A 14,414-nucleotide genomic window follows, 5' to 3' on the forward strand; every position below is an offset into this window, starting at 1 on the left:
TACATGTAACAAGTTTTTTTTTTTTTTTTTCAAATTATATAATAAATAAAAAGAAAATAGAATAAGGCAAGCTAGTGTTAGAGGCCTAAAAATAGATAGATATAATACAAAAAGAACAGAGAAGCTAGTTCCCCTTCAGTCGAATCACTTCGACGTTACATGGGATCTCGCCTGAGAGACCGATCATCTCTGAGCCTTATATAAAAAGGCCAATTGCAAATTGGCGAGTGGACGTGCGCGTCGGCCACTCCCCCGTACATACGGGTATATAAGATGGCGGCGCGCATCACTCAAACAGACTTTCGCTTTCAGAGCCTTCATGCTCAAGCCTTCCCTTCTCCAGAAGAAGAATCTTCAAAGAGAAAGACTTCACGTTCCTGCTGCTGTTCTTCTCTGCTGGCGTGCGCCGATCGAATAAGAAACAAAGCTTTACTGAAAGAGTGAATTTCTCGGCGCCGCCAGCGGGGTCCCGCGGGCGGCCGTTTTCACGGCCATAAAAGCCTCCTGCTTTCCAGCGAGTAAGCCCCATTGAGTGCACAGTGGTGCCGCGGTTTCCTCCCTGGGCAGACCGGGACTAAAAGAGCAATTTCTCACGGCTGTGTAAAGACGTTCTTTTCAGAATGGCTTTCCGGCCGTGCGCTTCTGGGTGTGGCAGTTTCCTCACCTCACTGGACGGACATGAAAGCTGCTTCACATGTCTGGGCATCGAACATGCTGAGGCAGCTTTCACGGATGGTTCATGCATTCATTGCGAAAGCATGACCATGGGAATGCTGAGGACTCGCCGCTCGCTCGCGGGCAGGCCCCCCTTCGCGCCCCACGGCCTGCGGAATTTTTCCGCCGCTGTGGCGAGGCACGAGGGGGAACTTCGAGTCACGGTGCCGAACGTTCCGCCGGCTCCAAAAGCCCTGCGGTCTTCCGCCCGCCAGCATACCCCCGTCGAGATGCCAAAGCAGTACGCCTCCCCGCCAGCCGGGCTGGGCGTCTCCTTTGGCGCTCCACAGGAGGAAGAGATGTCTGACGCTGCGTCAGAGGGAGAGTCAGGGAGTGAGGACGCTCTTCCGGCGGCGCGGCGCCCCTCCGCGGTTGCTGCCCCGTCGGAGGCAGACTCCGAGCTCTCGGCTATGCTCCTCCGAGCCGCCAGGGGGATCGGCCTGGAGGTTACTCAAGAAAAAAAAAATAAAATAAAAAAGAAAAAGGTCGGCGAGAAGGGCCCGCAAGCGCAGAGCCAGCCGCAGGAGAGTGGCGCCGCCCGCGGCACAGGGACCGGCCCGAAACACTCGCAAGAAAACTGCGAAACGTCCCTGACGCGGGCCTCCAGAGGTGATTGAGACTGCTCCTTAGGGGATGCTAACATCTACGCTCCCCGCTCCCGGTGGAGGGCCGGGAGCCACTGTGTGCTTCAATGAAAAGAGCAAATTTCTCACCTCTGGCTTCGGCCTCGAGTTTTCTTCCTGAGCAGCACTTACACTCCTCGGAACCAGACTCGCGGCTGGTCTTCGCCAGCGCGGGATCCAGGGAAGAAGGTAAGCACTGCTTAGTGCAGTTAGACACTTCCCCAGGACGCTCATCCTTCTGGGTTCTGTCCCCTTTCCTGTCTCCCCCTAGGCTGCCCCACCACGGTCACGTCGGTCAACGTTCCCTTGATACCACTACGCTGGTTGATACGGACGGTACGGCCCGGCCCAGGCGTCCGCCCAGACTCAGAGGTACCCCTTACATTCTTATTCGGGCAGGCGTGCCTCTGTTCTGCCTGCGGAGGTCGCGTTCCTACTGGCGAAGGACGCGATCCAGCCTGTCCCTCCCCCGGGACGAGGTCGGGATCTCTCAGTCCCGACTTCACGTGTCCAGTTAAGTGTGGTGGGTTAATATCCGCCCTGGATGGAGCTCTGTTCCGATCCCTTTCAGGCTGTCGGCACACTCGCTCACGACGAAGCACATACAGGTATGTTTCCGTCTCCAGGGCTGGGTTGCAGCCATCTGCCTGAAGAGCACCCGCTGTCGCGTCTCGATTCCCCCCCGACGCACACCCCCTCGGCGGTCTGCTCCGGGGGTCGAGCTCTTCAGCGTGAGGTGCTTCCATTTGGCAAGTCCCCCTCCTTCCTGCCTTTTTTCAGGCCATGGGAGCTCCCCTGTCCCCTCTTCGGCAGACAGGAGTTCGCATCATCAACCGTCTCTTCGGCTGGTGCTTTGTATAGCCCACTCGTGAGTTCCGTTGTGCGAGCATAGGGACCTGGTGCTTCGGCACCCCCGCCATCTGGTCCTTCAGGCCAGCCGAGGGGATTCATTTCCTCGGTCAGGGAGCCGACTCGGTCCGACAAGACAGCCCGCCTTACTACAAATAGAGCGCGCAGTCAGTGCTGTAGTCCCTGAGTTAATCAGAACAATACAGCGGTCCCTCTCAAAATCAGAGGCTCCTGGGGCACATGACAGCTCTAGCCGCTAAGAGCCGCTATCTATCGGCTGCAGTCTATCGGCTCTCACGGCAGTCCACCCACCTGCAGGATGGCGACTCCACCCCGTAACGCAGCTAATTGGAGTATATCGGTAGGCCAGCCACATCCGCTCGTCTTCCGATTCCTCTCATTGCCAGCTGCCTCTTTCAGAGTAACGCCGGCACACAGCTGACCTCCGGGGCCCAAGTACGCCCTTCCCCAGCGAGCCTCCTTGCACAGACACTGTGCAAGTCCAGGGAGGACGAGGAGTAGTCTGTTGGTTGCGCTACAAGGATGGCCCACCCGGACTCAGGTCTTAGTAACCTCTCCCTCGCGGCAGTCCCTCCCTGTAGGGCACGAAAGGTTGACACCCCAGACCTCTCCGGCCTTCACAGGCTGTGATACAACTATCACTCGGTACTGAGCTCCCTTGACCAGGCAGGCTTACGCACTGAGATGAGGTCTATTTGCTGGCATTCCTCTCGCTAAAAAGAGAGGACCCACAGAGATACACGATTGCAGTAATGCTTCCCTTCCTGCAGGAGAGTTTGAGCGCAGGCTGTCCCCTCGACACTCCAAGTATATGCCGCGGCTTCGCCACATATCACATGCAGTAGATGGAGCAAAGTAGGTAAGCATTCTCTGGTCGTGAGGTTTCACAGAGGTGCCCATAACGCACCCCATACCCTCTTGGGACCTTCCCGTCGCCTTCAGAGCCGTGGGACGCTCCTATTGAACCATGGGCCTCAGTCGAGCTAGCATTCCTGTCATTAAGACAGCGCTCCTGACTGCCCTGGCTTCCGTCAAGAGGGTAGGAGACCTACAAGTTTTCTCTGTCAAGAAATACCTCATACCCTCTGGGACCCCCCGTCGCCTTTCAGGGCCACGGGTTGCTCCTTAGGAGCCGTGGGCCTCAGTCGAGTTAGAATTCCTGTCATTAAGACAGCACTCCTGACTGCCCTGGCTTCCTTAAGAGGGTGGGATACCGACAAGCTCAGGTTCCTCAGAGGTGCTTAGAACGCACCTCATACCTCTTGGATCTCCCCGTCGCCTTTCAGGGCCGCGGGTCGCTCCATTGGAGCCACTGGCCTCAGTCGAGCTAAAATTCCTGTCATTAAGACAGCGCTCCTGACTGCCCTGGCTCCCATCAAGAGGGCCTACAAGCTTCTCTGCCAGCAAAGTGTGTCGAGAAATTCGGGCCCGGCGTCTTCCACGTTACCGTCGAGACCCCGGTCCGGTGCCCAAGGTTCCCACCACGCCTTTCCGCGATCAGGTGGTGAACCTGCAAGCTCTGCCCTGGAGGAGGCAGACCCAGTCTTGCGATGTTGTGTCGTTAAATATGTGAAACTAGAGTCACTCGGCACTTCAGCCGCACCAAGCAGCTTCATCTGCCTCGGGATTCAGCAGAAAGGGAATGCTCCCCGAACTGAGGTTGGCTAACTGGGTGGTAGATGCCTTTTCCCTGTTATACTCAGGGACAGCCGTGATCCTTGGTTCATGGCACCTCACCAGCAGATGTAAAAACCGGAAGCTGCGGGCTGGGCGACACCCCACCTTCGCTTGGTTCTACAACCTTGCGTAGAGGCCGTTCTCCCGTGTCCTAATATAAGGACTCACAGGTGAGCGGGAAGACCGGCTGGTGTCGGCTTGCGGCGCCATTCCCACATGGATCCGTGCGCTATTTCCCAGAATGTTCCCTCCGGCGAACCCTGGGTCCTCCTGCCCCGCAGTCAGGGCTAGGCGCGGAGTAGCCCTGCACTGTGATCCTGCCTGGGTCTCCTTTGCCCCGCAGGTTGTGGCTTAGTTTTTTATTATTCCAGCGGAGGAGACCGCTGTTTCCCTCGTGTATCCCTAAAAACCTTTATGGATATATTGAATTATTCTCATTTCCACATGTAAAGATTTCATGTGCTCCGCCCCCCCAACCCATGCTTCAGTACAACTGGCATCCCTGGAAGGGCCCCCTTATTGGGCCTCAGGGCGTTGGGAAGGTTACGTTACACTTCGCCTGTCGGCACGTATACTTGTCAGCACGTGAAGTTGTTGCGTAACGCGGCGTCAGGGTCGTGGCCTTTTCCATAGGGCTAGTTCCCATGTAACGTCGAAGTGATTCGACTGAAGGGGAACGTCTAGGTTACGAAGGTAACCCACGTTCCCTGAAGGAGGGAACGGAGACGTTACATTCCCCTGCCACGCCCCTGGCGTCGCGCTGACGCCGGCTTGACGGCTCTTCAGCGAAAACCTGTTTGAGTGATGCACGCCGCCATCTTATATACCCGTATGTACGGGGGAGTGGCCGACGCGCACGTCCACTCGCCAATTTGCAATTGGCCTTTTTATATAAGGCTCAGAGATGATCGGTCTCTCAGGCGAGATCCCATGTAACGTCTCCGTTCCCTCCTTCAGGGAACGTGGGTTACCTTCGTAACCTAGACGTTTTGTTTTTAAGAATACAAGCAGTAAGTAAGTCTAAAAGGGCAAGTCTTTTTTTTTTTAAGAATAGATTTAAAATAGAGGGTGCTAGAGAGGATCAAATAAAGATGAAAGAGATGTGTTTTTAGCTGATTCTTGAAGATGGCTTAGGACTCAGCTGTTCGGATTGAGTTGGGCAGGTCATTCCACCAGGAGGGTACATTTATTGTGAAAGTCCGTGAAAGTGATTTTTGTGCCTCTTTGGGATGGCACAATAATGCACTCTAGAGGGCACATAAGTCTGAACTAATGAATTTAGGTAAAGGGGTGCAGAGCCAGTGGTGGTTTTGTAGGCAAAATTATTGCCTTGAATTTTATGCAAGCAGCTATTGGTAATGCAGTTTACCTGCAGTTACAAATACATAAATAATGTTTTGATGTTTTAAAAAATCTTGATTGGTCATGTGTGCAGGGTCCTGTCAGAAGTATACTTTGAGGAGCGCTTTGCAGAGCTGCCAGAATTCCGTCCAGAGGAGGTTCTGCCTTCTCCAACCCTGCAGAGTCTGGCCACCTCCCCACGAGCCATACTGGGCAGCTACCGCAGGAAGAGGAAAAACTCCACCGGTGAGAGTAAGATTCAAGCCTCTCTAACAACTGAATGTGAATTATAACTCAGTGTTGTTGATGCTGGGTCAGTAACTTTTTTTCTTGCATATTAACTAATCCTCAATCCTCCCTTATACAGACCTGGACTCATCCACAGAAGATCCCATCTCTCCGAAAAGAAAAAGCCGCCGCAGATCGAGCTGCAGCTCAGAGCCAAACACACCTAAAAGTGCTGCAAAGTGTGAGGGGGACATATTCACCTTTGATAGGCCAGGTAATACTTTACCACCCACATAAACTTCATCATTCTGCAGCTTATATTATCCTGATTCAACTACATTATAATTCTGTTTGTCTCTCTCTATCTGGTACAGATGGAGAGGATGTTCTGGGGGAGCTGGAGTTTGATAAGGTGCCCTACTCCTCTCTCAGGAGAACTCTTGATCAGAGGAGAGCTCTTGTCATGCAGCTATTCCAGGAGCATGGCTTCTTTCCCTCAGGTAACGCACACATTTCTATAGAGTACTGTACCACCCACACAGCTTTCAGACAGCACATAAAATGAAATGCAATCAATCACAGGGATCTTAAAGGGAACCCTGGGTATTAAGACTTGTATGGCTTAATATAACATAAATTATATCTCTTACTGAAATATATAGTAGAAAACCAATGAAAGATTTGTTATTTAAAAAAATCCACATAGTTTTTTACATTATGCCATTATGATGTGAATGGTTCTATTTTTTTTACCACAACACAATTCAGAATACACAACTCTGAAAATAAAATACTGAAACGCAGTGGCTGCAGCATCATGACAAGTGTTGGCATGTTTACATCCTGCCAGGATGGCATCTAGCGTTTCTTGTCTCTGCTGTTTGTAAGCTCTTTCGGTAGCTGTGGTCTACTAAAAGCCTCAAAGGGATCAGGGCTAAAGTGGGAAGAACAAAGACGCAGGTCTTTAGGAAGTTTGATTCGTCCACAGGCATCTTCCCATTCTTTTCCCCTCTTCTTATCGCTAGGAAAGCAGTGAAGACTTATGCTGCGTTCACACCGCACACTTTGTCTGCGTCAAGCAACGCTCCCAACGCATCTAGTTTGACGCATGTACGTTGAAGCTTGCAACGCTTGCTTTTTGGTGCGTTCACACCGCACACGTCAGGCAACGCTCTGTCCCTCAGACTCCTCCACCGCTTTTTGCACACTTCCCCTGAATAAACCATGGCAAACTAGTAGGGACTGGACATTTTGGAATCTTCTCATGACCATGTTTCGCTAGCTAACGAAATGGGAAATAATTACGTTGAGAAAAGATTTGACCCGACATCCCGATCTCTTCAGCGATCTTCATCCAAGCAAGTTCCTTTTCATTCCTAACTTTATACAACAACGAGGATGGATCATACAATTCTCTGCGATTGCAGACGGCTACAATGAGCTTTTGTCTTCCATTGTTGAAAATGTTATTTTTCTGCTCCCGCTTCATTTAAGATACGTGTGGTGACGTCGCTACAGTGAGAGGCTCTGATTGGTTGACGCACTGTGTCAAGTCCGTCAAAAGTTCAGCTAGCTGAACTTCTGCGTTGCTTGCGTTTGCTGCGTTGACGCTTGAAACGCAGGTAACGCTTGAAAAGTTGACGGATCCAACGCACACAACGCACCGCAGAGCCTCTGACGGACTCAACCATAGACTTTACTGACGCTGACGTTTTGGGCGGTGTGAACGCACCATTACATCGCTTCTCTTGTTGCCCTTTGACTGAAAATTACAACCAAAAGCCGCACAATGTGGCATTGTATCTGTATTTTTTTTTCCGAGTTGTGTTGCGGTAAAAATAGCAACAGGTAGCACCAGTAGCTCACAGAGTGCAACCATTTCATTTCACCAAAATAATGCCGCCCCTCATAGTCCAAAATGTGTATGAAAGGATGTGTATGACTTTCATGGGTTTTCTGCTACATATTTCAGTAGGAGACACTATTTATATTAAGTTATATTAAGCCATACAAATCTTAATACCCTGTGTTCCCTTTAACAAAAGCGGATGTTATCGACAAAGTCATTAGAGCCATGGATTTATGAAAAAACTAATGGAATAATTGAATTGATACAAGACTAATGGAATCTTAACAAAATATAAACTAATAGTTATAAATATAAAATATATATAAAGTAATAAAATATGAATTAAATGTATTTTATTAATATTTCTAAATCTAGCTATTATAATCTATAACTTTTTTTTATGATCAAAAGAAACAACCTCTTACCATCCAGCAGCTTTACCAGCTTTTCACCGTTTTCATTTTATTGGAGAAAAACTGTTGTTAAATACACACTAAAACTCAAAGGTCTTTATGACAAACCGACAAAATAAAAGTTCAGTTGATGTCAGAAAGAGCTTTATCAGAAGGAGCTTTATTGCCAAGTATGCTTGCACATACAAGGAATTTGTTTCAGTGTCACTAGCTTCCAGTACACAGAGACAGCAACACACAGACAATAAAACTAAGATAGATAGATAAATAGACAAAAAATTAGTAAAATAAGTAGAGAAATAAATAAGTGGTATACAGTTGTGCTATAGATGACAGAATGTCATATTACCATATTACTAATATATTAATAAGTAATAATAATTACATGTTCTTAAGGAATATCATACAACCAAGATATTTTTTCATCCATGTTTTAATTTATACAGGTTTGTTGTGCATCATTTTATTTGACAAAAAATAAAGATGCAATGTTTTGTTATCAATTAATTATTATATTTTCATTTTCTAACATTCAGGGATGCAAACGGCGCGCCTTTTGGCGGATGCCGCCTTTTTCACGGCTGTGTGGGGACATGTGTGAATCGTGCAGATCCGATGAGCTTTTTGGGGTGGGGGGTGGGGGGTAAATAATTTCATCATAGGAAATTCTGTATTAAAATTACTAAATAAGTAAACGCCGTTACAGTCCATGAATCATAGGAAACTTGTATGAAAAGAAAACAGTGAGTCAGAAAGCTGCGCACGTCAGCCAATTGGCTGCGCACTATTATCTGCTGCAGGCTGCTCTTCACTGCGCAATATGTTAAAGTGAAAGTGACGTGCACATTCTCTCAGAGACAATGATAAACGAATATACTTAATATGCTGATATTAATTTACTTCCCTAATATTTCTCTTGTGCGCAACACAGTGGGGAAAAAATAAAAAGAAACGTTTTTTGTGTAGGCTAAGGGTTTTTGAAAGTCGGTGTTTAAAATAAAGCTCTTAATTTTCATGGATGACTGCAGTATTATTAGGGGTTAAGAATGTCTTAATTATGATTTCAGTTTGTCTTAAATGTGGGGACTAAAAGGCAAGAATTGCGATGAAACTTTATAAGGCTATTCATTGAATAAATATGAGCGCTGCACATTTCAAAGTCAGCGGCGGCGCTTCTTTGTGTACCATTCTGATAGCGCCTCCTGCTGGAAGAGAATGATCTGACATTTTTAATCAGCTCGTACATCTGCTGTCAATGTAAAAAAAAATCAATCCATGGTTTTAAGCAGCAAGCATGTAGAGTTGTAAATGTGAATTGATGGATCGACAAGATAATGTGTTATACAAATTAAAACAATCAAGGCCGTAAAATATATGTATATGTTAATTAATATAATACTTGATTGACAATAATTGTTTAAATTAATATAAGAATTGATACTTTTTGACTCTTTTTGTATCTGAAGGCTGGAATGTGAAGTTTATACTTTAAGAAATTTTTTTTGTTTTGTGAAACCTGCATCTGAATTGTAAATCATGCTTTTTACAGCCATTTTAATTAATTATTTATTTATTTCTTAATTTATTTTTTGTTCAGGTCTTTAAAAAGGTATTTAAATGTCTAGAATTTAAGATAAAATATGCTGCAGATACCCTGGTCTCGCAAAAAACATAAATATTTTTTTATATATAATTGTCCGGACCTCGGCTGGTGAGCAGGGTTCATTACTGGACCTCGAGCCGTTTTAGTTGAAGACCCCTGGTATAGGGTATCCAGACGTCCTGATTATAGATGTCAGGTCGCTTTATGCTACACTAAGGCTAAAATATGCAACTTTTCATTTGCAGAATGAGAGAATTTGATGAGAGCGAGGCACTTACAGTGCAGAACTGGGACTGTGTATTTTCATATAAAGAACTTTGCGTGTGTATAGGGTGAGCCCTGGATGGCGGAGGTTGGTGGCAATGTAATTTTTATGATATTTGCTGCGGGGGCACGGGCTTCAATAATCTCACTCCTTTTTGACCATACCTCTGTTTGCATCCCTGAACATTACAAAGATTGATTAAATTAAGGGTCTAATAATTTATTTAATTAGACATTGATGATACATTATAATAAATTATAAAACAATAAAAATTTTAGGAGAAAATAAAATTAATTTCTTGGGGCCATAAAATTAAAAGGTATCTTACTCTGTGGAGTTTAGTTCTGAACAAAGTTATGTTTACATTCATTCTTATGGTCAAACAAACATGTAAAAAGCATTTCCACATTTATGGTAAATTAATATTGTGATCATATTTTTGACCGTTTCGCCCAACCCTAGTCAGGGTTCCCTCGCTTCTTTAAAGTACTTGAATTTCAGACATGTGGATTCAAGACCTTGAAAGTACAAACATAAGTCCTTGAAAGTGCTTGAATAAAATTTTAAATAAATTTAGTTTATGGTGCTATTTCAAAAATTGTCCAATATGTGCTGCTGTCAAAAACAGAACGAAACAGCACTAATGATTGTGGGGGTGGAGATAGGGTGGCGAGAAAAAACACTTGCGCAGCCTAGAGCCCTGTGTGGGACAGTTTGCTTAAGCACGCTCCTGCTGAATTTCTGACCATTACCTCCCGGCGTTCCCGCAATGTGTGTGCTCGGCTGCCGCAAACACTCTCCATAGGCGGAGATTTGACCGTACTCCAGTAAGGCTATAGCCTAGGTAGCTAATGTTAGTGTAATCTGTTAACAACACATATTATATACCCATCTTTTTAGGCAAGTACCAGATAATGAGTGTCATGTCATGAAATGTTTTTATAATGACTTAAACTGTGTCTAACTTGATCACAATTAAATAAAAAAACATTGTAAGTTAGAACTATTAATTGTAATGATTTTATTTCAAACAAAGAATAATTTATATAGAGAAAGCGAGCAAAGAACAGTATCTACGGAGCTTTTTAAAACTCTGAATCAGTAAACCAGTGCATCGCAAAGTGATTCACTGCTTTGAAGCACTCCAATCGGATCGCAAATCATTTGATTCAGAACGGGACTTCAAAGCGCATGTATATAAATGTAAGTCTTGTACAAGAACTACAGCAAAAAACAGTGTAATGCATATTTTATCAATATTTTAGAAATTGCATTTGAATATTACCAGTTTTGAATTCAGTGTTTAAAACGGTCTAAATTTATGAAACCTACACATTCAAAACATCATTATTACTCTGATATTTTTTATTTTTTAAATGTTAAGTGTAAGTGAAATGTTCAGTACAGTAAGCACTTTCATGACTCTACATATGCTGGGGGTGTGAATTTGATAGGTGCTTGATATAAAATAAATGGGGATAGTTCACCCAAAATTGAAAATTGTGTCATTAATTAGTCACCCTAATGACGTTCCAAACCCGCAAGATCTTTGTTCGTCTTCAGAACACAAATTAAGATATTTTTAAAACCCGAGGGTTTTCTTACCCTGCATAGACAGCAACGCAACTGACACATTTAAGACCCAGAAAGGTAGTAAAATAGTTCATGTGACATCAGTGGTTCAAACTTAATTTTACGAAGTTACAAGAATACTTTCTGTGCACAAAGAAAACAAAAATAACTCTTTTGTTTATTATTATTATTATGTATTGTGATACTCTTGTGAACGTATGCCGAAGACTGACACAGAAGACAAGAAATTATTAAAGTCGTTATTTTTGTTTTCTGGACACAAAAAGTATTCTCGTAGCTTCATAAAATTATGGCTGAACCACCATGGACTATTTTAACAATGTCTTTACTACTTTTCTGGGCCTTGAACGTGGTAGTCGGTCAATAAGCTCTCGGATTTCCTCAAAAATATTTAATCTGTGTTCTAAAGATAAACGAAGGTCTTACAGGTTTGGAACAACATGAGGGTGAGTACTTAATGATAGAATTTTCATTTTTGGGTGAATTATCCTGTAAGATTCTAAAGACTGAAACCCTTTCCGTCTAATGCTTTCTTTCTTTCCTCCTTTTTGCCCCTCTCTCTCGATCAACAGCTCAAGCTACTGCTGCGTTCCAGGCGCGATACGCCGATATCTTCCCCACAAAGGTGTGTTTACAGCTCAAGATCCGTGAGGTCCGGCAAAAGATCATGCAAACGGCAGCTCCGTCGGAATCGGCCGGCACTTCAGATATTTCCTCATTACCGGGACCTTCTGGGGTGGCGTCCGCCATTGACATAGCTATGGGGGCAGAGCCTCAGGAAAAAGAGGCTGAGCGAGAGGGTGAGCAGAACAGCTCGGAGGAGCCCAGAAACGCTGGCGATTCACAGGACACCAGCAGATGAGGCTGATGGGCAAACGGTTGGCTTGAAGACCAGATGTGTCTCCCCTCAACATCTGCATGATCTACAATTGTTGTCTTGTCTCTGCTATGACCGCTTCTGAAGGACATAGAGAGAAAAAAAAGCAAGAGCAAAATTTTCATGTATATGGAGCAGATGAGGGGAGACGCCCCGAAACGTTTCGGGGTTTTGAAACTTCTCAGTATTTTACGTGACGTTGAATTATAAAAAACATTACATTCAGACACTTGCCTACATAAACGCAGACACTCTTGAATATACACTCTTGAATTTACAGCATTATATTAGTCATTAAGCTTCCTTTGGACTTTGAAACTTAGAGGACTGTGGGCCTGTCCCGTACGCCAGTGAAGTCACAGTGCTGCTGATGCCTCTAGAAAGGCGGGACGTGCGAGGACACCCCATCCCTTTTCAGACTGAGTTGTGTTCGTATGGCAGTAGCTTGGCCACAGGTGTTTTTTTTATTGGTTTGTGGGTTACTGCCAGTCATTGTGAGGCGGGCCTCCATTGGCTGAGTTTAAGTGATAATGAAGACTATTGGACTTTAATTTTTGATTTTTTTTTTTTTTCTCTCTTTGTGGTGTTTTAATTTTTGAAGACTTTCACAGAGAGCTTTGTTAAGGCACTGAAAACCTTCGGTGAGGGACTGCGCTGCCATTCGTAAACCTTTCGTCCTATGATTGGCTTTTAGTGGTTGTCAATCAAACTGGAGTCATTCCAAAGCCTCTGATTGGCCAGCCATGAAGGAAAAAGGTCATGGAAGGGAAGTCAACAGGCACATTATTGCCATTGATTTATGTTTTTTTTTTTTTGTTCTCCATATATTAAGAGATTCCATGTATTTAAGCATTTCTTTCCCTGCCTTTTTTATTCAACTTTTCATGAGCTGGTGAAGCACGGAGCAAAGAGAATGTTGGGAATATATTCTTAAGAATTTACTATAAGAATTTTATTAACTTTTTAGAGGAGAAACTTGATTTTTCAACACGTAATGCTACAGGTCATTATGTTATAAAATCTCATTATTACTGTTCTTATTAATGCTTTGTTGTTCTTGTGGATCTGATCCTTATAACCTATATATACTGTATTCTTAATAATATACTCTTTCTTTAGCAGAAACGGAGGGATTGGGCTCTACGTCACCCTCTTCCCTCGCTCCTAGAGGCACTTCCACTACTTTTTTAAAACATTTTTCTCTTACACTCTTCATCTTGATATTCACAGTATGTTTTATTTCTTACAGGAAGTAATTGCATAAGCCTTTGTTGTTAGACACTCCAAAAAACATCTTTCTGGTCATTGTACTTTTTTTTTTTATTATTTCAATTTGCCACTTACATTCCTCCCCTTTCTCATTCCTCTTCCTGTCACTTTATCTTCTTTCCTCAATCACTTTAAGGCTGTGAGGTGGGACTGGGAGGCCACAGACGGTGATCTTCTCTTGCAGCACTGGTCTTTGTTGTACATAAATACAGTACGAGTCCAAAGACTCGAGCATCACAATAAAGAGCAAAAACATCATTGGAAGAAACAAAGCCAGTAAAAGAAATGAAATTGTATAACAAAAGAAGAAATAAAGAAATATGGTTATAAACTGTTCTTAGTGCGTTACCTTGTTTTGATGATTTACGTTTATCTGAGAAAGACTTTATACCCATAAGCTTTACATTTGAACTGTATCTCTCAGTAAACAAATAAATAGATGTTCAAAGAAACAGACTCATTGTTATAAGTAAAAAGATTGAGGAAGCACTGACTCTCTTTATTGGATATTGATTGGGTGATATCATAGATATGCATTTATTTACCTTTTTTCAGGAGACTTCACTGATCTATTTTTGTGTCAAGTATTGAGTTCTGAAAGTTAGAGTATGCCTAAATAGTACATCAAGTTATTAGTCTTGACCATTAAGAATAAAAGAATGATTGGGTGTTTCCATATTTTTTTTATTTGACATTTTTGACTATCTCATAAAGAGGATTAACCGACCCTTCGCATGGAGTTTGATTGACAGGCGATCTGACCAATCATAACGCAGAATCTGCCATTTTGTCTGACAAACAAACCAGACAGGACTCAGCAGAGTAGTTTCATGGATATTTGTTTATATCTATAAATAGATTAACGTCGGTGGACTAGAATTTGAAAAAAAAAAAAAATGCGGCTTGAAACAATATATTTTCTTATGTTCATTCATTCAGTTTGTTTCGCGCTATAACTAGTAAAGAGGAAGAGACGATTGATTGACGTACCGTTTGAACCGAGGCGCTGCTGCGATCTGTCACGACACAATGAAGAACCACAAAACGGTATTTATTGTTTGAATTTCTTAATGACTAAATTTAAAAGCTAAA

At 44.0% G+C, this 14,414-nt stretch overlaps 1 protein-coding gene across 3 annotated transcripts in view; it reads left to right on the forward strand.

The window, feature by feature from the left end:
- Positions 1-13,658, forward strand: part of cicb (capicua transcriptional repressor b) — a 56,300-nt gene extending 42,642 nt beyond the window's left edge. For 2 of the 3 annotated variants that reach the window (XM_073846545.1, XM_073846547.1), the window contains exons 17-20: positions 5,320-5,477; positions 5,593-5,727; positions 5,828-5,953; positions 11,749-13,658. In XM_073846545.1, coding sequence (XP_073702646.1) covers positions 5,320-5,477; positions 5,593-5,727; positions 5,828-5,953; positions 11,749-12,038 — 709 coding nt within the window. In that variant the 3' untranslated portion in view covers positions 12,039-13,658. The remainder of the gene's footprint in view (positions 1-5,319; positions 5,478-5,592; positions 5,728-5,827; positions 5,954-11,748) is intronic. The other variant, XM_073846546.1, reaches the window with a different exon arrangement.
- The last annotated feature ends 756 nt before the right edge of the window (positions 13,659-14,414 follow it).

Source organism: Garra rufa, chromosome 9 (genome assembly GCF_049309525.1).
Source record: "Garra rufa chromosome 9, GarRuf1.0, whole genome shotgun sequence".
In the NCBI taxonomy this organism is placed as follows: domain Eukaryota; kingdom Metazoa; phylum Chordata; class Actinopteri; order Cypriniformes; family Cyprinidae; genus Garra; species Garra rufa.